This window comes from Neofelis nebulosa, chromosome 18, assembly GCF_028018385.1.
Source record: "Neofelis nebulosa isolate mNeoNeb1 chromosome 18, mNeoNeb1.pri, whole genome shotgun sequence".
Classification (NCBI taxonomy): domain Eukaryota; kingdom Metazoa; phylum Chordata; class Mammalia; order Carnivora; family Felidae; genus Neofelis; species Neofelis nebulosa.
Window position 1 is genome coordinate 43,682,773 of NC_080799.1, and position 19,651 is coordinate 43,702,423.

Genomic DNA, 19,651 nt, shown 5'->3' on the forward strand with positions numbered 1-19,651 from the left:
TCACCACCTGTCTGATTGGTCCGTGGCAAAGTCGCGCCTAGGGCAGCCACGATCTCGCGGCACTTGGCTTGCTATAAATGCTCCCTCCCGCGCGGCCTAGTTCTTCTTCTCCGGGAATACACGTGAGTCTCGTTGCCGCGGGTGGCGGTACCCGGGCCGGGGTGGTGGGAGTGCGCGGACGGCCGGCGGGAACCCGGGTTGGCGCGTTGGCGCTCCCGGGAGGGAGTCGTGCTCTGGGCGCCTCGTGCGACCGCGAATGCTAGGGCTTCGCTGACTGTCTTCTTGTCATTCTTTTCAGCAAATGGCGGATGACGCCGGTGCTGCGGGAGGGCCCGGAGGGCCCGGGGGCCCTGGAATGGGAGGCCGCGGCGGCTTCCGCGGAGGCTTCGGCAGCGGCATCCGGGGTCGGGGCCGCGGCCGGGGTCGAGGCCGGGGCCGCGGCCGCGGAGCTCGCGGAGGCAAGGCCGAGGACAAGGAGGTAGGTTCGGGCCGCGCGCGTGAGACGGGCCCATGGGCGGCGGCGCCGGACGCACGGTCCTAGTCTACCTGAGCTTGTTCTTTCCAGTGGATGCCCGTCACCAAGCTGGGCCGCCTGGTCAAGGATATGAAGATCAAGTCCCTGGAGGAGATCTATCTCTTCTCTCTGCCCATCAAGGTAGCGCGTGCGTCCTCCCGCGGACGGGCCGGTGGGTGGGTGCGGCCTCTGGGCTTCTCGTTTAATGTGGGCTCTGGGGATGATCTCTGTCCTTGGCGGGACAACTTGGGGACCGGTTCCAGGGGTCCAGGTGACGGTTCTCAAAGGTGGCTTCTGTGTCGTGATAACCACTTTTGTGCCCACGTCACGTTTTTCAGGAGTCCGAGATTATTGACTTTTTTTTGGGGGCGTCGCTCAAGGACGAGGTCTTGAAGATTATGCCTGTGCAGAAGCAGACCCGCGCTGGCCAGCGGACCAGGTTCAAGGTAGCCGAGCCGTTTCTGCCAAGGCGCTTTGTGAGGCTCTCTCGGCTCTGCACAGCCACACTTGCTGCCTCACGTGTGGCTTTCGTAATGGGGAGAGAGAGGAAAGATCTCCTCTGGACCTCAGAGCGGCCTGGCGGTGGCCACTCTTTCCTTGAGGAGGGCAACAGGGCCTGGTGGGTGTTCTGGTGGGAGTTGCTGGTGCTGTGCGGGCCTGTGCGGGCAATGGACCACGGGTCATATCAGGTTTTTTATAGGCATTTGTTGCCATCGGAGACTACAATGGACACGTTGGTCTGGGTGTTAAGTGTTCTAAGGAGGTAGCCACCGCCATCCGTGGGGCCATCATCCTGGCCAAGCTTTCCATCGTCCCCGTGCGGCGAGGCTACTGGGGGAACAAGATTGGGAAGCCTCACACTGTACCATGCAAGGTAGGCCAGGGGTAGCCAACGATGGGGCTTGCAGGGGTGCAGACTCCTGATCACCCATCTGCTGACTCCTCCCACCTTCACAGGTGACAGGCCGCTGTGGTTCTGTGCTGGTGCGCCTTATTCCTGCCCCCAGAGGCACTGGCATTGTCTCAGCTCCTGTACCTAAGAAGCTACTGATGATGGCTGGTATCGATGACTGCTACACCTCAGCCAGGGGCTGCACTGCCACCCTGGGCAACTTCGGTAGGTGGTCCCAAGGGGGGCTGTGGCTTCTCTCAGCTCCGCTTAATCATACTCGGTGTGTGGTTGGCGTGTTTTCAGAGAGAGAGAGAGAGGAAGGCTCTCCTAATGCACGGCGGACCGGCCCCAAGTAGCCTCTCTGTTCCTAGGAGTGCAACAGTGTCTGTACCTGTGGTTGTCACAAGAATCCACCAGCTCACTCCTGTTTTCCCCTTTGCAGCCAAGGCCACTTTTGATGCCATTTCCAAGACCTACAGCTATCTCACCCCTGATCTTTGGAAGGAGACTGTGTTCACCAAGTCTCCCTATCAGGTATTGCCTGCCCACCCCCCCTTGTGAGCCTGGACAAGGGTGGACGGTGGGGCGGCATCTGTACAACTTAAGTCTCTGTTTTTCCCAGGAATTCACTGACCATCTTGTAAAGACCCACACCAGAGTCTCTGTGCAGAGGACCCAGGCTCCAGCTGTGGCTACCACATAGTTTTGTATGAGAAAAATAAAGTGAATTGAAGCTTGTTAATAGTGTTTTTTACTTCAAGTTTCGTAGCAGGTAGATTTGAAGGGTGATGAAGCCAACGAAATGAATTAAGATTCACCAATAGGTCAAATGAGGATTGAAAAAGACTAAAAGCCAATTTGACATTACTCTTTATTTTAGCAATAGTTCCGTATGGGGGCCGAAAGCTGCCTCACGCAGCGGCGGCCTCTTTAGCAGCTTTTCTCTCTGCCAGCATCCGCTGCTTCTGCTTCGCCAGGCACTTTCTGGCCGAATAATGGGCACCCAGGTCATGATCTGAGGAAGAGATTGGGGGAGGGAAGTCACGGGCCAAATCTACCAAAGGCATAGACTGGAGTCTTCCCTAGAAGCAGAGAAAGAAAAGGCAGCACAGATACCTGGCAGCAAACAGACCCCTCCCCCAAACAGTCAGCACTCTTGGGCAGTAATGTTTGTAAAAAAAACCCTGACTGGAGAAAACGGAAGGTTGAAGGATGAGGCCAGTGTGGGGGCTCACGTACAGCGGTCCTGGTAGGCCTTGGCCACCTGGGCAAACTGCTCAATCTCCTTGGCGCAGTTCTCCCTGTAGCTCTCGCCTTCCCTCTGCTGACACGCCTTCAGCCTTTCCTGGATAATATTGACGATTTCTTGATCAACTTTACTGAAAGAAGAACCAAGAAAGTGGTCCACAAAGAATCCTTACCTGTACCCAGAGGTCATAGGTCGGGGCTCTCCACCCACAAGATGTGGGCCAAGCCCAGGAGGCATTCTTGTCAACCGACCACCATCCCAGGGTCTCCCCAGGGAAAGGGCCCAGCCGGAGATGCTCACTGTGCAAGGCTCAGTATTCCCTGACTTAAGAAGGGACATACTAGTCTCTCCTCCATTGCATTTCTGCTTCAAACATGCACAAGACATCCTTTTCCTGGCACTCGGTGATATCTGGCACACGGCGGAACTCCCGGTGGTAGTAGTAATACCTGTTCTTCGCGTGCTGCCGCTCAATAAACTCTGTAAAGAGAAAAAACCTATTTGTTTGGACAGGCCAGAGTCTGGGCTCTTAGCTTTGTTATTTCCCACAAACCAAAGAAGCAGATTTCCCAAACGTTCCCAGCTTTCACAAAGACTGCCATTTGGACTCTACAACAAGTGTGGCTGGTAGCCCTGGGCTACAAATAGTGACCTCCACCATTTAGGGAGGGTTCCTGGGAGCCAGGCACATGGTCTCACTCGGTCCCCAAAACAATCCGATGGGGTGGGTCCTTTTCAGTACAGACAGTACCAAGGCCCAGAGAGATACAGGATTCAGAACCCACGCTCTGCAAGCCCACACCCTTCTCCAGATCCCCCTGTGGGCCAACCTTGCTGCACAAGGTCTCCACCCTGTAGGCAGACGGCCCGTGCTAGTATTGCCACCACTGACCTTCTGGCCTCAACTTCCCCACCGGTAAACTAACGAGTTGGAACTGGTGCGGTCTCATCCCTCCAGACCTGTAAAACACTTTCTAGGGGCGCCTGGGTGTCTCAGTCGGTTAAGCGTCCGACTTCAGCTCAGGTCACGATCTCACCATCCAGCAGTTCGAGCCCCGCATCGGGCTCTGGGCTGACGGCTCAGAGCCTGGAGCCTGCTTCCGATTCTGTGTCTCCCTCTCTCTCGGCCCCTCCCCCGTTCATGCTCTCTCTCTGCCTCGAAAATAAATAAAAACGTTAAAAAAAAAAATTAAAACACTTTCTAAAAAATCATGACAAAAAAGAAGAGTGGATCCATTGCCGTGCCTTTTCCAGATGTGGGGATCTGATTTGTTGACTTTATCCCAACAACCCACCAGGGCATGGCGCTCACTCCAAATGTTTTGTTGTTGAACGAATGAATTGGTTAATTATTTTTTTAACGGAGGCTCCATACTTAGCGTGGAGTCCAACACATGGCTTGAACTCACAACCCTGAGATCAAGACCTGAACTCAGATCAAGAGTGGGATGCTTAACCGACTGAGCCTCCCTGGCACCCCTGAATTGGTTAATGGATGAATTGCTTAGCATTAGTGACTGAGGGCAGTGTGTGCTCGTGCTACGGAGCGAGCTGAACAAACTGGGTAACAAAGAGCTGTTTTAAACATCTACCTGGTTTGGACCATGGTTGGGGGTATCTGGACAGCTCTTAAGCTTGGGCACACACGGAGTACAAGTCACAGCATATCTAGGTCGAGGGGACCTCGGCCATCCCCTGACTATCCGGGTCATTTTGTAGGCGTGCAAAGGGTTAGCAGAGAACCCTTGAACAACCGTTTGCTGACTGCCTACTGTGCACAACTCAGGATGCAAAGCGTGCAGGGAGAATGGGGTTTAACAAGCCTCAGGCCAGGGTGCGATCCGCACACACCCTCTATATTTGGGTGAGCCTGGAGACCAGGGGTGCGTGGAGAGTTCCCCCAGGCGGCGAGGGCCGGAAAGCAATGAGGGGTCTCGGTGCAGAAGACAGGGGTGTTCCTAAGGTGCAGTGGAAACGGGGTGGGGGTCCAAGGAGGCGACGAGACCCCAGGTGTCCGGGTGGGGACGACGGGGACCGGTCACAGGGGCGAAGCCCTAGGTGTGGCGAAGTATTCCAGATTCGGCGGCGGGGGGCCCTGGGGAGCGGTGAGGCCCGGATGGGGTTCGTACCTCTCACTAGGGTCACAGGCCGGTCCACGAGGAGGTCGAAGGCCTTCGTCACATAGGTTATGGGGTTGGGCAGCGAGGTCTGCGGCGAGGGCGCCGGTGTGCGGCGCGGGGGCTCGGGGTACACGTCCTTATCCCAGCTATCCGGCATGGCGGCGGCGTGCGGTGGGGCTCTTCTCTCGGACGAGCGAGCCTGGCCTCTGACCGGTTACCACGGCCTAGTTCGCCCGCAGCAGAGGACACCCTAGGGCGGCTGCGCCGGCGCAAGGCGGCCGGCACTCGCGAGGCACCATGGGACTTATAGTTCTCGCGCGGCAGAGGCCGCTGTAGGACAGCTGCGCCTGCGCGGGACTGCCTGCGCTCGCGAGGCACCATGGGACTCGTAGTTCTGCAGGCCCGCCCAATGGTGGGCTCGGGAAACCCCTCCCAGCGCGGGGGCTGCGGCTTGTGTGCTGTGCGCTAGACGCTGGTCTCGGCGCTTGAAATACGCCAGTGGAGAAAACAGAGGCCCTTGCTTACGTTCTAAGACGAGACAAACACTGGAAGAAGCAGACTATTCATTCAGTTTCTTTGGTGTGCAGGTACGTGGCAACTGCAGTAGGCAGCAAGACGAACAGAGCTGGGCCCTTCTGGAGAACTCAGACCAGTAGAACAACCAAAAAACACAACAAAGTCAACAAATAACAAACTACCAAATGCCCCACTCTTTCAGGAAGCCTTCCTGAATTGTCCCTTCCCTGCAGCCTTCTCTGGGCTCCACTGTGTCTTCCAGAGCCCCTCATGGATTGGCCAATGCCAGTAAGCTTAGGGGGCCTTTCTGGGGCAGAACAAGAGGCAGGGCTTGCCCTTAGGGCCCTCACCTACAGGGAGAAGTGGCTCCTATGCTGGACGCAGAGTGCTCTGGTCTGGGACTGATGTTTCTGTCCCGGCCCCGAGCACTGTTGTGCCCCCTGGGGTAGCTCCACTGACCAGGGCCCTGTTGATCACCTTCCGTGATCTCCATATCTGGCATGGCCCTCGGCCAGCACCACGGAGGGTGCTGGTCACTTCATGCCTGGAGGCCAGGGTCAGGGACATGGAGCCATCAACTCTACGGATGCACAGGATCTGGGGTCACAGAAATGTCAAATCGTGAAATCACGAACCCTTAGAAACACACACTGTCAGACCAAACGAATCTTAACATCGGCCTGTACCGTGGGGCTGAACAAGGGGATCCCACAGAGCCAGGCCCGATGCCACCGCTATGGCTCACCAGAAGAATATGAGAAAGCAGAGAACTCGATTAAAGCAAAGCACGGGAGTGGCATCTTTCCACTGCTGTTTGGTAGCAGAGGGGCTTGGGGATCATGTAGCAGAAGCAGGAAAAGGCATACGAGAGGGAGGAACTCAAGTAGCTTGTGGCTCTGTGCCCGGCCCCCTCGTTCTTGGCCCGTTGTGCCAGGAACCGATCCTACCACAGCCGCCTGTCTTGCTGTGCTCAAGGGCCTCAGCATGGGTGGCCTTCCCTTTGCCCTGAGTGTGCGGGTGTCCCTTCTTTTTTTTTTTTTTTTTTTTTTATGTTTTATTATTTAGTCTTGAGAGAGAGAGAGAGAGAGAGAGAGAGACAGAGCGTGAGCGGGGGAGGAGCAGAGAAGGGGACACAGAATCCCAAGCAGGCTCCAGGCCCTGAGCTGTCAGCACAGAGCCCAACACGGGGTTTGAACTCACAAGCTGTGAGATCGTGACCTGAGCCGAAGTCGGATGCTTAACCGACTGAGCCACCCAGGCGCTCCTGCGGGTGTCCCTTCTGTGCTTCCTCCGCTCAGGTAGTCTCTCTCCCCCTGGGCCACTCCTGGGGCTGAGGGTTGCCCCTTCCCAGTGATTTAATTCCTGTGGGGCTCAGCCCAAAGTGTTACAAGTTCTTTTGTCATTAACAACAGCAATGACAGAGAATTGTGACATTTACTAGCACAAAATCTTAGCACCAGCAAGGCAAGATCCCCAGGCCCTCAGAGACATTTCAGGCCTGTAAAACTGACTCTATCTATAGGTTCAAAACTTGACAAGCGTAGAACCTTTGTTCTTGGATGACAGCTATTCCCACCCCCGGCCCCCGGCACCCCAGGCAGTTTGGCCAGGCCCTGCTCGCACCCCTCAGGACGAGACAAGACCGCAGCTGCCTGAGAGAAGCCCTCTCCCCAACCTGGGCTCCTTGACTCTTTACCGGGCCGACTTGTTCCTGGTCTGGGAGAGCAACACAAGGCAGAAAACGAAGTGGTGTGACCCAGTCCCGGGGCCCTTGAGGAAAGCAGTGACAGGCCTGGCTCCAGGTATCCCCACCCCAGCCTGCCCATCGGATGCCCCTTCTCGCTCCGCCCCAGGCCAGGCCTGCTCCTGGCACCAGAGCCCATGACCGCCACGGAACATGACCAAGCTCTTCTGCCAGGGGCTAAATCTGGGACCTGGCTGCCGGGCGTTCTGGCCCTGCCATTCGACCTCCAGCGCCTGTCGGGGAGGCCCCTTCCTTTCCTGACCTGCCGAGACGGGCTGCCATGGTCAGTGGGCTAGGGGGCTGGAGCCAGCCAGCTTCCTGGGAGGGGCAGGTGGGCTTCTGGAGTCTCTTCCCAGCAGGGATGGTCCTTGGGCTAAAGGGACAACAGGGGGGCCAGAGCTCAGGCTGTCAGGCCTGGAATGGGCAAGAAGATAGACAGATGGCTGTGCCTCCCTGTCCCTCTAGCTCTCGGCCACAGTGTGGGCCTGTCCCTCCTGGGCCCAGCAGGCTGAGCCCACTAAAGTGGGAAGCCTGCGGGTGAGGAGAGCTGGGTGCTGGCTCTGTCCCTAAGACACTGTCCCTGAGCCGACCTGCTCTCCTTCCCTATAGATAGATGGAGGCACTGAAGACCACCAGGGCCCCGTCTGGGGTCTCTGACTCACTTCTCTGGGCCCAGAGACACCCCAGCTCTGACTGTCCCCTCCTCCTCCCACCCCCAGTCCCACCGGAAGTTCTCTGCCCCTCGGCATGGACACCTGGGCTTCCTGCCCCACAAGAGGAGCAGCCGGCACCGGGGCAAAGTGAAGACTTGGCCTCGGGACGACCCCAGCCGGCCGGTGCACCTCACGGCTTTCCTGGGCTACAAGGCTGGCATGACTCACACTCTTCGAGAAGTGCACCGGCCGGGGCTCAGTGAGTGGCTGTGGGGGGACACGGGGGTGGGGGAGGGTGTGGAGCATCCCCAACTGCCAGAGGGTCTGGAAAGACTTCCGGAGGCCAGGAGCCTGAACTGGGCGCCAGGACGGGAGACGGTCCCAGAAAGGGCGAGGCCATGCCGCAGGAACCACAGTCAGGACACTGACTGTCACCAAGCCCTGATTGCTGGCCACCCCTCGAGGTGTATTCTGTCATCGCCCCTGGTTTACAGATGAGGAAATTAAGCAGTTATGAAACTTGCCCATCACCAGTCCGTAAGTGGGAGAGCTACAGTTCAAAGGCAGGTGCCCCGATACACCTTTTGTTTTGAGATCACTGTAGAATCCCATGCACCCGTGACCCAATTTCCCGACGGAAACATCTTATAAACTACGGTAATATGTCACAACCGGTTATCGACCTGGATACAACCTACCCATCGTGTTCAGGTTTCCTGTGCGTGTTTAGTTCCATGCGGCTTTGCCATGTGTAAATGTGTGTACTGTGGAACATTCCATCCTCACGGGAGTCCTTCCTGCTGCCCCTTTATAGCATCAGCCACCACCCCTCCAACTTTCTGGCAGCTACTCATGTGTTCTGTTCATCATCTCATATATGTGTGTGTATATATATATACATATATATATTTTTTTGAGAGCGAGGGAGTGTGAGAGGGGAGGAGCAGAGAGAGAGAGGGAGAGAGAATCCCAAGCAGGCTCCACACTGACGGTGTGCTTTATCCCACGAACCGTGAGATCATGACCTGAGCTGAAATCAAGAGTCGGACGCTTCATCAACTGAGGCACGCAGGCTCCCCATCTCCTGATATATTTCTTTTAGACTTGCTTTTACTTTGTTTTAGTGTCATTAATAACATCTATAAAATCACGGGTTTTGGACAAAATACAGGTATTTTTCTAGAGCTCATCAACGTATATTCATAACTGTTAAAATTTCAACGGCTTGGGGCGCCTGGGTGGCTTGGTCGGTTGAGCGTCCGACTTCGGCTCAGGTCATGATCTCACAGTCTGTGAGTTCGAGCCCCGCGTCGGGCTCTGTGCTGACAGCTCAGAGCCTGGAGCCCGTTTCAGATTCTGTGTCTCCCTCTCTCTGCCCCTCCCCTGTTCATGCTCTGTCTCTGTCTGTCTCAAAAATAAATAAATGTTAAAAAAAAAATTAAAAAATAAAATTTCAACGGCTCAAGTGCTCTCCACTAAAGGAGTCCCAGCCCTGCCCTCCGGGGGATCCTGCCCTGGCTGTCGGCTCTCCTCGCCCATTTCCAGAGGGTCTGATGGGGAAATTGAGGCAGGGAGCAAGTCAGGCGTTGTCTGAGATCTCAGAGTCAGAGCTACCAGAGACCACTTCAAGGGCCCTGCCCAGCACCTGCTCCTTGCCCCAGACGGAGCAGAGAGAAGGGGCAGGGAGGGTGCAGGCTGGGGGCCGGAGGTCAGTGGGAGCCCTAAGGCCATGGTGCTCCACCCTCCCTTGGGCAGGAGGGGCTGTGGTTGGCTCTTCCACTCCATCCCCTTTCCCCGTGGGTCCCAGAGGCCCTCCTCCATGCCCCTGTCTCCGGGTCCCCTCCAGAAATTTCGAAGCGGGAGGAAGTGGAGGCAGTGACGATTGTGGAGACGCCGCCTCTGGTGGTGGTCGGTGTTGTGGGCTACGTGGCCACTCCTCGAGGCCTGCGGAGCTTCAAGACCATCTTTGCAGAACACCTCAGTGATGAGTGCCGTCGCCGCTTCTACAAGGACTGGTGAGCGTTGCCCTCGGGGGGACCACGTGTGGACTGGCACGAGGGGGGTGGGAAGTGGCAACAGTGTATGGGAGGCAGGAAAGTGTTTGTGGGGGAGGTTGCCTTCAATTCAATAAAAGACAAGTACTAGGGGGCCGGAGTGGAAATTGGGATAGAGGAAGAGAGGAAGCGCATGTTCTAATCCCCAGGGTTAATTAAGGGACTAATTTGATGAAATGTTAGAGTCGGCTCAGAGCTTCCTAGCAGCCAGGGTGAAAAGGGAAATAGCTAGCTGACAAGCTCTTCTCATCAGAAAGGAAGGCATTTGGGGGCACTCAGTCCTGAAAGGGAAGGCCCACGTGCCCAAGGAACTTCACTGACACCCCCATCCTTACGGAGTTAGAGGCATAGCCCGGTCCTGGCCCTCTCTGGGAGGTAATAAGCTTGGGCTTCTGAGCCAGCACGGGCTGTACGACCACAGGCAAGCTGGCTCACCTCTTAGAGCCTCTTAGATTGATCCCCCCCCATCACAGACACCACCAGATGGAGACACCATCCGATGGAGTAATCCCTGTGTCATGAGGCTGCCGTGAGGATTAAATGAGCAGTGTGTCAAGTGCTCAGCACACAGAAAGTGCTCACCGAGTGCCAGCTGGCCTTGTTTCTGTTTTTTCTACTGTTATCAATTTGGCCCTCATCCAGGGACTTTGAGTTTTGTGAGCTTTCGTTTCTTCCTCTGTAGAATGGGGACAGTACATCCACCCTCCAGAGTTTGGGGGAGGGTTGGGAACGACGCGGCGTGGCGCCTGGCCAGTACTGGCCTTTGGCCCTAGAAGCGGGGTCTGCGGCCGCAGCGGTGTAGGCAGGTGGCCGTGGCGCCGGCCAGCACGCGCCTCCCTCGAGCTCGGGCACACCTGACGCTCACACGCAGGCCTCAGGAGGCGGGAGCGCGTCCTCTCTGTACAGGAGGAGCCGGAGGCCCGGAGAGGGAGGGGCAGTCTGTGCTTGACGACTGGGGACCCCGGGGGAGGGCCCCGCGGTGGTCTCCCCGGGAAGGGAAGGAGGGAGGAGAGGACATTCACTGCCCTGAGGGGCCTGTTTGGTGGGCTGTGGGCACGTGGGGGCTGGGCGGGCCTGGGCAGCTGCCCCGGCTGGCCCCTCTACGTGTCTCCTGTGTGTGGCTCAGGCACAAGAGCAAGAAGAAAGCCTTCACCAAGGCCTGCAAGAGATGGCGTGACGCCGAGGGCAAAAAGCAGCTGCAGAAAGACTTTGCCGCCATGAAGAAGTACTGCAAAGTCATTCGTGTCATTGTCCACACTCAGGTCAGCCCTCCCACCTCGTCCACACCCGGTGTGCCAGTCCACTCCCTGGGCCCACCCTCCCCCGCCCCAGCTTCCAGGAGCCCTGGCAAATGTCAGCCTAAAAATACCACGAGCCGGGGCACAGCCCCAAAGGGCTGGGTGACTGGCTGTGCTGGCCTCCCACAGCCCCGGGGATGAGTGTCCGTGTGCTCTGAGGGCTCTGGGCCGTCCGCCACGCCTAGTGGTCAGCCAAGGCCCTGACACGCCCCACAAGGCCTGGACCAACGTCCAGTGTAGAGGGCCAGCCACCTCCCGTCGGGTCCCGGCACAAGGTGTGTGTGAGTCAACATTCGTACGTGGGGTCTGGCTTGAGTGGGCTGACAGGTTGCTAACACCTTCTGGCTTATTCTGGAACAGTCCTTGGCATCTTGTCCTCAGGGAAGGCTTGCGTAGGCCTGGAGCAGCACCCCTCTGCTCCCCTGCCTCGGTTACTGCCACATTTGCTGTTCCCGGTTACACGTGTCATTGGTCATGTCCGTTTCCCTTTACAGACTAGCTCCACGGGGGCAGGGCCGTGGCTGCCTGTTCAGTGCTGTGCCCCCAGCACCCCAGCCACCGAGAGCCCTGTATGCAGTAGGTGCTCCATAAGTACTTGTTGAGCACTGGGCTGTGACTTGCGTCCCTGCTTCCACCTGTGTGTCCCCGCAGCCCGTGCCTCACACAGCAGCAGCCAGAGGTGTCTAAAAACATGAACCAGATTGTGTCACATCCTGCACTTAGAATAAAGCCCAAGCCTCTCTCTTCAAGACTGGCCCGGGCAGGGCCCAGCTCACCTCTGACTTCATCGTGTACCACGTTCCTCCTTGCTCACCACGGTCTAGACATACTGCTCTCCTTTCTAGCCCACCAGCTCCCCAGGATCTTCCCTGCCGCAGGGCCTTTGCACAGGTGGTTCCCTCTGCTCCCCAAACTTTCAGATCTTCGCTCAGTAGCTCCTTCTCGTTATTGAGGGGTGTCCCCTCAGAGGACACGTACTGCCTTACGTGCAGTAACTGTCCCTGCTGCCCCCAATATTCCATCAGAATATTCAGTCCTCCCCAGTGCCCAGCACAGAATATAGCATATCGAAAGACTGGAGCACTGGAACATCTGCTGAATGCATGTACGCATGAAAGCCTGCTGGGGGTCACCAGCCAGTCATGCCGGGTCTGCGGTGGGGGGGTGCAGCCCTCTGGGAACCGACTGGCCGGGCCACGTCCTGCAGATGAAGCTGCTGCCCTTCCGGCAGAAGAAGGCCCACATCATGGAGATCCAGCTGAATGGCGGCACGGTGGCTGAGAAGGTGGCCTGGGCCCAGGCCCGGCTAGAGAAGCAGGTGCCGGTGCACAGTGTGTTCAGCCAGAGCGAGGTCATCGATGTCATTGCCGTCACCAAGGGCCGGGGGGTCAAAGGTAGGGCTGGGCGGGGACGGTGGCTCCAGGCAGGCTGCCTGGAGGGGGTGGGGGCCAGACTGGCCTCTAAGCCCACCCCTACCACCTGCAGGGGTCACGAGCCGCTGGCATACCAAGAAGCTGCCACGGAAGACCCACAAGGGACTGCGCAAGGTGGCCTGCATCGGCGCCTGGCACCCTGCCCGTGTGGGCTGCTCCATCGCTCGGGCCGGGCAGAAGGGCTATCACCACCGCACGGAGCTCAACAAGAAGGTGTGTCCGCAGTCCCGCCGGTAGAGGGACACTCGTGACCGGACCCCAGCGGGTGGGGTGCCTGACCCGGACGCTGCCTGGCCCCCCCCAAAGGCTCTGAAATGCCCCTGCCGGTGCCTGGGTCTGAGCACCCGTGCTGATGGGCACAGACCTGCCACGGGCTCCAGAGGCCACGTGCTGCCTGCCACGTGCCCTGCTCTCCTTGCAGATCTACCGTATTGGCCGCGGGCTGCACACGGAGGACGGGAAGGTGGTCAGGAACAATGCGTCCACCAGCTACGATGTGACGGACAAGTCCATCACGCCACTGGTGAGGGGATCTGGTGTGCACGTGTGGGGCAGGTGTGTGGGGTACCTCCCTGCCCCCAGAGCTCGGGCCCCAGCGAGCAGCCCCCCGGTGGAACAAACCCCTGCCGTCCCTGCATCCTCTGAGCCCCCTCGGCACCCAGCTCACACTCCGACCGCCGTCATGGGTGTGGAGCACGGCAGCTCCAGCCGTGGCCTGGGACTCGGGCCACCTGGGTTCAAGTCCCGGTTGCACTATGTAGCAGCTGCAAGGCCTGAACGAGTGATTCTGCTTCTCTGAGCCTCAGTGTCTCCCTCGCTAAGAGTGTTCAGTGAGATAAGGACTTAGAATGTGGCTCAGGTGCTGCCCTGGGGCCAGGGGCTGGCTCCAGCTCATGTGTGGGGAGCTCTCCGGGGGCTTGCAGCTGCCCCTAACACTGCAGCCCCTTTCGGAGCCTGGATCCTGACCCACCTCTCCGCAGGGCGGCTTCCCCCACTACGGGGAAGTCAACAATGACTTTGTCATGCTGAAGGGTTGCATCGCGGGCACCAAGAAGCGGGTCATCACGCTGAGGAAGGTCAGTGCCTCTATGGTGGCAGGGTCGAGGGACTGGCCTGCCCTGTCCTTCACCTTGCTCCCAAGAGGGTGGGAATAGGGAGAGCAAAAAGGGAGGGGTTCTGGCAGAAGCCGAGTGAGTGAGACCTTCCCGTGTGGCCTGGGGGTGGCGGGAGGCAGTGGGTGAGGACCTTGCATCTTGCTCCTCTCCAGTCCCTCCTGGTGCACCACAGCCGCCAGGCCCTGGAGAACATCGAACTCAAGTTCATCGACACCACCTCCAAGTTTGGCCACGGCCGCTTCCAGACGGCCCAAGAGAAGAGGGTGTTCATGGTGAGCCCACCTACCCCTTGTTCTCTGGGGCTCAGACCCCACACCCCTCTTGCGCCACAGTTGGGGAGCTGGAGCAGATGAGGGTGGCTGGGGCGTCCCCTGCCCTCATCCAGAGGAGGGGCTTATAGGAGTCCAGTCCGGGGCACTGACTCGTGTGTGGAAAGAAAGCGGAGCAGAGGCTGGCCAGGGGCAGTATTCCCGGCTAGACCTCCGTGGCGAGCGCTGCTGTCTCCTCCAACCCCTCAACCAGGGTCCCCAGAAGAAACATCTTGAGAAGGAAAAGTCCGAGACCTCGAGAGACCTGTAGGCGGCTTGGGATGGAGGGAGCCTGAAGGAAGCGCGGCGCGACCCCCGCCTGCCCCCTCTGTCTAATAAAGTGCGAAGGCGACTCTTCCCACGGTGTCTCAGAGTTGCGAGCGCGGAAAGGCGGGTGACCGCGGGTGGCCCGGGGGCTCCGCGGGCGGGCAGGACCCTTGCGGCGAGGCGCCGCTCCAAGCCGGCGCAGCTCAGCGGCGCCCCCTGGCGCTCGGGAGGGGCTGCCGAGCGCGGGCGTCGGGGACTCAGCTCCCTAGCGGTCCCTAGGAGCAGTCGGGGGCGGGGCCTGTGAGGAAACTGCGGAGGGCAGGTCCTCGCCCCAGGGAGAAATTGGTCCGCGGGGGGGAGGGGCGGGGCCTCCTGGACGGTCGTGATTGGTCCTCTGGGGGGGCGGGGCCTCGTCCCGGATCCGGGCAGTGATTGGGCCTTGAGAGGAGGGGCGGGCCCCGGGCGCCGGCTGGGGGGCAGTCGGCCAGTGGCCTCGGATCTGTCCGAGGAAGCGGTTGCCCCGCAGTACTGCCGGCGCCATGTCGTTCTGCAGCTTCTTTGGGGGCGAGGTTTTCCAGAACCACTTTGAGCCAGGTCTGTTCTGTGACCTCCTGGGAGGGCAGCGGGGAGGGGGCGCGTAGTAGAGTGGGCGTCGCTGCTCTCGGGCGGTGGTGGAACCCTTGAGCCCCGGGAAGGGCGGACCCCAACCGGCGGCGAATGTGATCGCGCGGGGAGAAGCGCCTGTGAGTAAAGGGGACCGCGGAGTAGGGGGGGTCTGGGGAGCCTGAAAAGTAGGGGTTCCTGAGGGGGAGAGGGGACATTAGAGCGAGGGCGTCGCTGACCTCGAGGAGTGCGTGAGCAAGGCCGTTTCTGGGAGGAATCCTTGGGGTCAGGGTACAGGGAGGGGGTGACGCCGGTGGGGGGATCCGGATTGGGAACTGGACTTCAGAGGGACACGATCGAGTATCTTGTCCTAGGGCAACCCCCTGATGATACCCCTGCCTTTTCCCCTCCCGGGTTCCTGGGATCCGCAAGGTAAGCTGGCAAGCATAGAGCGTTCCCTTCGGACCCAACGTGTCTTCCCGGGTGCCTCCCCCCATCTGCCCAGGGCCCTGGGGTTCGGTAACCAGGAGAGCCGCTGGGCAACCAAGTGCCAGTGAAGTTTGACCAGACAGCTGGAGTGGGGGTGGGGGTGTTTGGGACGTGGACAACCATCCCTCCAGGCCCCAGGCTTTGAGAGGCCCTGGGGTGTCCCCTTCTGGGCCATGCTGTCTGGTAATGGCCTAATTTGGTAAAAACGTGCCCCACAGGCAAGACTAGGGCAGTGCACTGCCTCGGTGGGAACCTTTGGGTGTCAGCTCTCTAGGAGGCTGGGCGGTGACACTGGACATCTGTGGATGTCAGCTGTGGCACAGGACTCTCTAGGCAAAGCCCTCCACCGAGGCCCTCTGGAAGTAGGCCCCCAGTTGTCCTCAGGGGGCTCTGCCAGGCAGGAAGCTCCACTTCCACAGCAGCTGGGCATCCCCCTCTTGCTTCCTTCTCCAGTGGCTGGCAAAGGCTGTGTAATTCATGGACTCTGGGATAGGCTGTCCTCAGGCTGGGCACTGGGTGCGGGGTTCCCCTGTGGGGGGCCCCAAGCAGTTACCTGTTCCGCAGGTCGGTTTTGCAGCCTTTTTTTCCCCCCTCAAAGTGATCTTTTGGGGCTGGGTTAAAACCTGTTCTCTTCCCTGGGCTTCTGTCTTCCTGGGCCCTGCCCCCCCCACCCCCCCACCCCGTCTGGCCTGGAGACCTGTTTGGTGGGACCATTGTCTTCCCTCACAGAGAGCAGGCCGGTGGCTGGGTGTCCAGCTCAAGGCCTCCCTGGCATCAGGAATGGCCACTTGGGAAGGGAGGTGGGCTGGGGCCTGCTGGGGTGGGAGTGCTGTCTCCTCATCGTACTGTCTGGGCTCCTTCCTGACTGCACACCCTCGAGCTGTGTTTTGCATCACTCAGGCACTGCAGCTCTAAAACGGAAAGGTCCTCTTACAAAACAAAACTGAAAAAGGGGCTCCTGGCTGGCTCAGTTGGTGGAGCATTGGCCCTTTAGGCTCGTGAGTTCAAGCCCCACATTGGGCATGGAGCCTACTTGAAAAAAAAAAAAAAAAAAGCAACCACAAAACTAAGCTAAACTGGAGGGTCTACATCACAGGACTGTGTATAAAGTTCAATGAGATAAGTGTGAGAAGTGGCTCTTCGTGGCACATGCTAAGGACCACTGAACGTGAGCTCAGTGGTGTGTTCCAGGCCTGGGAGTGGCAGGTGTCAGCGTGGATAGAATGTGCAGCCCACCCTGCAGACGGACGGTGCTGTGTTCTCGCCCCGAGGATTTGGGCACTCACCCCAGAGAGGCTGGAGCCAACGTGTCTGCCTTTGTCTTCCCTTCTGCCCCCAGGTGTCTATGTGTGTGCCAAGTGTGGCTACGAGCTCTTCTCCAGCCGCTCAAAGTATGCACACTCGTCCCCGTGGCCGGCCTTCACTGAGACCATTCATGCTGATAGTGTGGCCAAGCGTCCGGAGCACAATTCGCCTAAAGCCTTAAAGGTGGGTGGCCGCCCCAGGGGGTGGGGAGGGGTGTTGTCCAGGGAGAGCCCGAGGTGGCTGCTCCTTCTCTGCTTCCCCTACAGCTCTCGGGGCTTAGAGTCTGTCTGTGCCGGTCTTCTGGCCTCTGCCAACCTACCTGGGGAGCCTGGGGTCCTGATGGAGACGGGGAAACAGGACTGTTTTCCTGTGCGGGCTCCGGGATGGAGGGCGACCTCTCCTGCCCACAGTTACTTTGGGAAATGGGTGGGGGGAGGACACCATCTCTGCCGGTGGCAGGGGGGCCATTGCTGCAGTTGTTTTGTGGTCTTTCCAGGTGTCCTGTGGCAGGTGTGGCAATGGGCTGGGACATGAGTTCCTGAATGATGGCCCCAAGCCGGGACAGTCCCGCTTCTGAATATTTAGCAGCTCGCTGAAGTTCATCCCGAGAGGTGAGCAGCTGGACACAGGCCTGTTGTACCTTTCAGAGGCCCGGGGGTGGGGGACACACGGTTCTTGTCCACTCGCAGTGACGAAGCATCGGGACACCAAAGCACACTGCCCAGGAGCTGCCCAGGGCCACCCCAAAAAGGTGGCTGCAGGGCAAGGACAAGGGCAGATGTCCTGATGGGTCACGTGTGCCCCAAAAAGGGGCATCTAAGGGTGGATGTGGTGAAGAGTTTTCTGTGGGGGCCTGGACCTTCCCAGAGATTAGAGGGGGAGGCAAGGCCAGGCAGACGCTGAGGGCTGGGCTGTGTGGCCACGGCCTTGCTCCTCAGCCTCTCTGAGCTGGCCTCCTGCTCTGCGTAGTGGGTGTGATCGCAGAGCCTCCTTCACGGGCTGTTTGAGGACAGCCGCGTTGATGTGATGCACCTGGGGCCTGGCACACGGTAAGCGCTCCCGTGTGTCCTCCTGTTGGCAGGTCTTCCTTTTTTTTTTTTTTAGTGTTTAATTATTTTTGAGAGAGAGAGACACGCACACACAGCGTGTGAGCAGGGGAGGGGCAGAGAGAGAGGGAGACACAGAATCCAAAGCAGCTCCAGGCTCCGAGCTGACAGCACAGAGTCCGACGCGGGGCTCGAACTCACGGACCGCGAGATCACGACCTGAGCCGAGGTCGGAGGCTCAACTGACTGAGCCGCCCCAGCAGTGTTCTTATAACAGATTTCTCCACCCTCTGAAGGTGGAGTGTCCCTACAAAACCTTCCATGAGCCAGAAGCGTGTGCAGAGAGGAGTGCCTCCCAGTTCCCGGAAGTTCGCCTTATGCCACTTCCTTGTTAGTAAAGCCCTTGTGCATCGGTAGCTGTTTTCAGTAACTGACAGAAATCCAGAGGAGTTTCACTTATGATACCTTATCGCTTAGGATTAAACCCGTTGCCTCATTCACGTAGATAACGCCTGTGTAACGCACGTGAAGCATAAAAGCAAAGGGGCTCACGTCTTGGGAACGAGGGCCCCGGTGCTGGGGTTTGTTCGGCAGCTGTCTCTCCTCTGGGTTTTTATCTGGGCGCAGCGTCGCCTCTGGGCCCTGGCCCTCTTGCTCGCACAGGTTCTCACAAGTCAGCACGTCTGTCTGCACCGCCGGCCCCTCTGGACTCCAGCCCACACTTGGTAGCTCCAATCCCAGCTCCCCACTTGCCGCCAGCAGGGCCATGGCCAGTCCCTAATCTCAGTTTGGTCCTCTGTAAAATGGGCTTGCTAACATCACATGCTGGCTGCTGTCCTGAGGGAGTGAGGCTAGGCGAGAGGGTCCGTAGGGCCGGCGATGGTAAGGTGTGACGTGATTTTGTCCTTTTGTAGTTACTGACCTTTGTCCCGTGGAGGAAGGAGAGACTGGGCTCTCCTGGAGGTGTCGGGGAACAAAATGGGGCACACAGGCTCCCCGAAGCCGGGCGCCCGGTGCTCCCAGCTGCCCTGCTCTGCAGGCTGGAGCGGGGCGCCTAGCTCGGGGAATGGTGTCTGGAGCATAATTTAGCAGTGATTTGTGTTTCTCTCCGTCCGTCCTTCTAGGCAAAGGAACTTCTGCCTCTCAGGAGCCGTAGGCGGGCAGCACATACTTACTCTAGCCGGACACTGTGCTGTGGCCACTCTCCGGCCGTCCAACCTCGGAATTGGAACCCCAGACATCCAGACGGGGCGGGGAGGGGGGCTGCTTGAAGCGTCAGGATCTCGGCTCTGCACAGCTTCTCCTGAAGGCACTGCTCTGGCAGGATGGCCCACACCCTGCTGCCCGGGGTGGGCCCGGAGGGCTCCGCTCGGGTGGGAGTCTCAGGGAGGTGGGCTGGAAGCCTAGCTGGTCTCTGCATGACGGTACAACCCCACCTTCTCTTCTCCGCAGCCCCCTGCCCCCTCCCCGTCTGTCTGGACTCACCCCCGGGGGACCCGATTCTGAGCCTGGCTCTGGCCCTCGCCGAAGCTCATTCCCATCTCCCCCAGGCTGGGCCGTGAGGCAGGGTGTGGAGGGAGGCAGCCCTCCCCGGCTGCTCTGGCCCTGGTCACTACATGATTCACTCTGGTCAAAGCCTTCCAGGCAGCCAGAGTGGTGATGATCTGTGACGGCTGGCGGGGCAGGCCGGGGGCCAGACTTCTGGTCTCCCAGTTACGAGAGGAGAGATCCTGAACCCGGTTTCACCACCTTGCCTCACTCGGGCTTAGGAAAGTGGCTGTTGCTCCATTTCCTGGATTGTGCAAGGCCGGGGCCCACAGCCCGCACCTTCCCGGGAAGCAGCGATTGTGCCTTCCTGTACCCGCTCTGAAGCCCTTGCTGTCCGGGAAGGTGGGTGATGCCGAAGCCCCCTCCCGTCTTAACTCCTGTCTCGAGTAATCAGGAGATCAGTAAACAAACGGAACACGGGCTCGCTGTCTGCGTTCACACCAGGGATGCGGGGACACGGCGCTTCACTTGTTCCACAAATATTTATGGAGTGGTGC

At 58.9% G+C, this 19,651-nt stretch overlaps 4 protein-coding genes and 2 non-coding genes across 6 annotated transcripts; 5 read left to right on the top strand and 1 right to left on the bottom strand.

Moving 5' to 3' along the window:
* Positions 1-4: 4 nt before the first annotated feature.
* Positions 5-2,148, top strand: RPS2 (ribosomal protein S2). Its single transcript, XM_058709863.1, has 8 exons — positions 5-122; positions 299-478; positions 566-655; positions 853-960; positions 1,215-1,388; positions 1,472-1,631; positions 1,849-1,940; positions 2,029-2,148. The coding sequence occupies exons 1-8, from the start codon at positions 78-80 to the stop codon at positions 2,107-2,109; spliced, it is 930 nt and encodes a 309-aa protein (XP_058565846.1). The 5' UTR covers positions 5-77; the 3' UTR covers positions 2,110-2,148.
* LOC131501761 (small nucleolar RNA SNORA64/SNORA10 family) lies at positions 996-1,129 on the top strand. Its single transcript, XR_009256888.1, has one exon. It is a non-coding gene; the product is annotated as a small nucleolar RNA SNORA64/SNORA10 family (small nucleolar RNA).
* Positions 1,658-1,790, top strand: LOC131501762 (small nucleolar RNA SNORA64/SNORA10 family). The gene has a single exon (XR_009256889.1). It is a non-coding gene; the product is annotated as a small nucleolar RNA SNORA64/SNORA10 family (small nucleolar RNA).
* A 111-nt stretch (positions 2,149-2,259) lies between the features above and the next one.
* Positions 2,260-5,056, bottom strand: NDUFB10 (NADH:ubiquinone oxidoreductase subunit B10). The gene is made up of 4 exons (XM_058709867.1): positions 4,785-5,056; positions 2,997-3,135; positions 2,646-2,785; positions 2,260-2,421 (listed from the first exon to the last, which is right to left on the bottom strand). Exons 1-4 carry the CDS (start codon positions 4,930-4,932, stop codon positions 2,318-2,320), a joined length of 531 nt encoding a protein of 176 aa, XP_058565850.1. The 5' UTR covers positions 4,933-5,056; the 3' UTR covers positions 2,260-2,317.
* Positions 5,057-7,186: 2,130 nt separating this feature from the next.
* Positions 7,187-14,252, top strand: RPL3L (ribosomal protein L3 like). Its single transcript, XM_058709861.1, has 10 exons — positions 7,187-7,318; positions 7,755-7,947; positions 9,535-9,703; positions 10,869-11,004; positions 12,248-12,434; positions 12,526-12,686; positions 12,895-12,996; positions 13,454-13,549; positions 13,741-13,860; positions 14,111-14,252. Exons 1-10 carry the CDS (start codon positions 7,316-7,318, stop codon positions 14,165-14,167), a joined length of 1,224 nt encoding a protein of 407 aa, XP_058565844.1. The 5' UTR covers positions 7,187-7,315; the 3' UTR covers positions 14,168-14,252.
* A 355-nt stretch (positions 14,253-14,607) lies between these two features.
* On the top strand, positions 14,608-19,574 carry MSRB1 (methionine sulfoxide reductase B1). Its single transcript, XM_058710105.1, has 4 exons — positions 14,608-14,757; positions 16,595-16,743; positions 17,057-17,171; positions 18,731-19,574. Exons 1-4 carry the CDS (start codon positions 14,703-14,705, stop codon positions 18,760-18,762), a joined length of 351 nt encoding a protein of 116 aa, XP_058566088.1. The 5' UTR covers positions 14,608-14,702; the 3' UTR covers positions 18,763-19,574.
* Positions 19,575-19,651: the final 77 nt, after the last annotated feature.

Bases quoted from the DNA above. Each gene is read 5' to 3' on its own strand.
- RPS2 (XM_058709863.1), top strand. From the start codon at position 78: ATGCTCCCTCCCGCGCGGCCTAGTTCTTCTTCTCCGGGAATACAC. The intron at 123-298 runs GTGAGTCTCGTT...CATTCTTTTCAG, and splicing joins CTTCTTCTCCGGGAATACAC to CAAATGGCGGATGACGCCGG. The intron at 656-852 runs GTAGCGCGTGCG...CACGTTTTTCAG, and splicing joins TCTTCTCTCTGCCCATCAAG to GAGTCCGAGATTATTGACTT.
- NDUFB10 (XM_058709867.1), bottom strand. From the start codon at position 4,932: ATGCCGGATAGCTGGGATAAGGACGTGTACCCCGAGCCCCCGCGCCGC. The intron at 2,786-2,996 runs GTATGTCCCTTC...TTCTTCTTTCAG, and splicing joins ATGCAATGGAGGAGAGACTA to TAAAGTTGATCAAGAAATCG. The intron at 2,422-2,645 runs GTACGTGAGCCC...TCTCTTCCTCAG, and splicing joins CAAGGCCTACCAGGACCGCT to ATCATGACCTGGGTGCCCAT.
- RPL3L (XM_058709861.1), top strand. The intron at 7,948-9,534 runs GTGAGTGGCTGT...GGTCCCCTCCAG, and splicing joins AGTGCACCGGCCGGGGCTCA to AAATTTCGAAGCGGGAGGAA. The intron at 12,435-12,525 runs GTAGGGCTGGGC...TACCACCTGCAG, and splicing joins CAAGGGCCGGGGGGTCAAAG to GGGTCACGAGCCGCTGGCAT.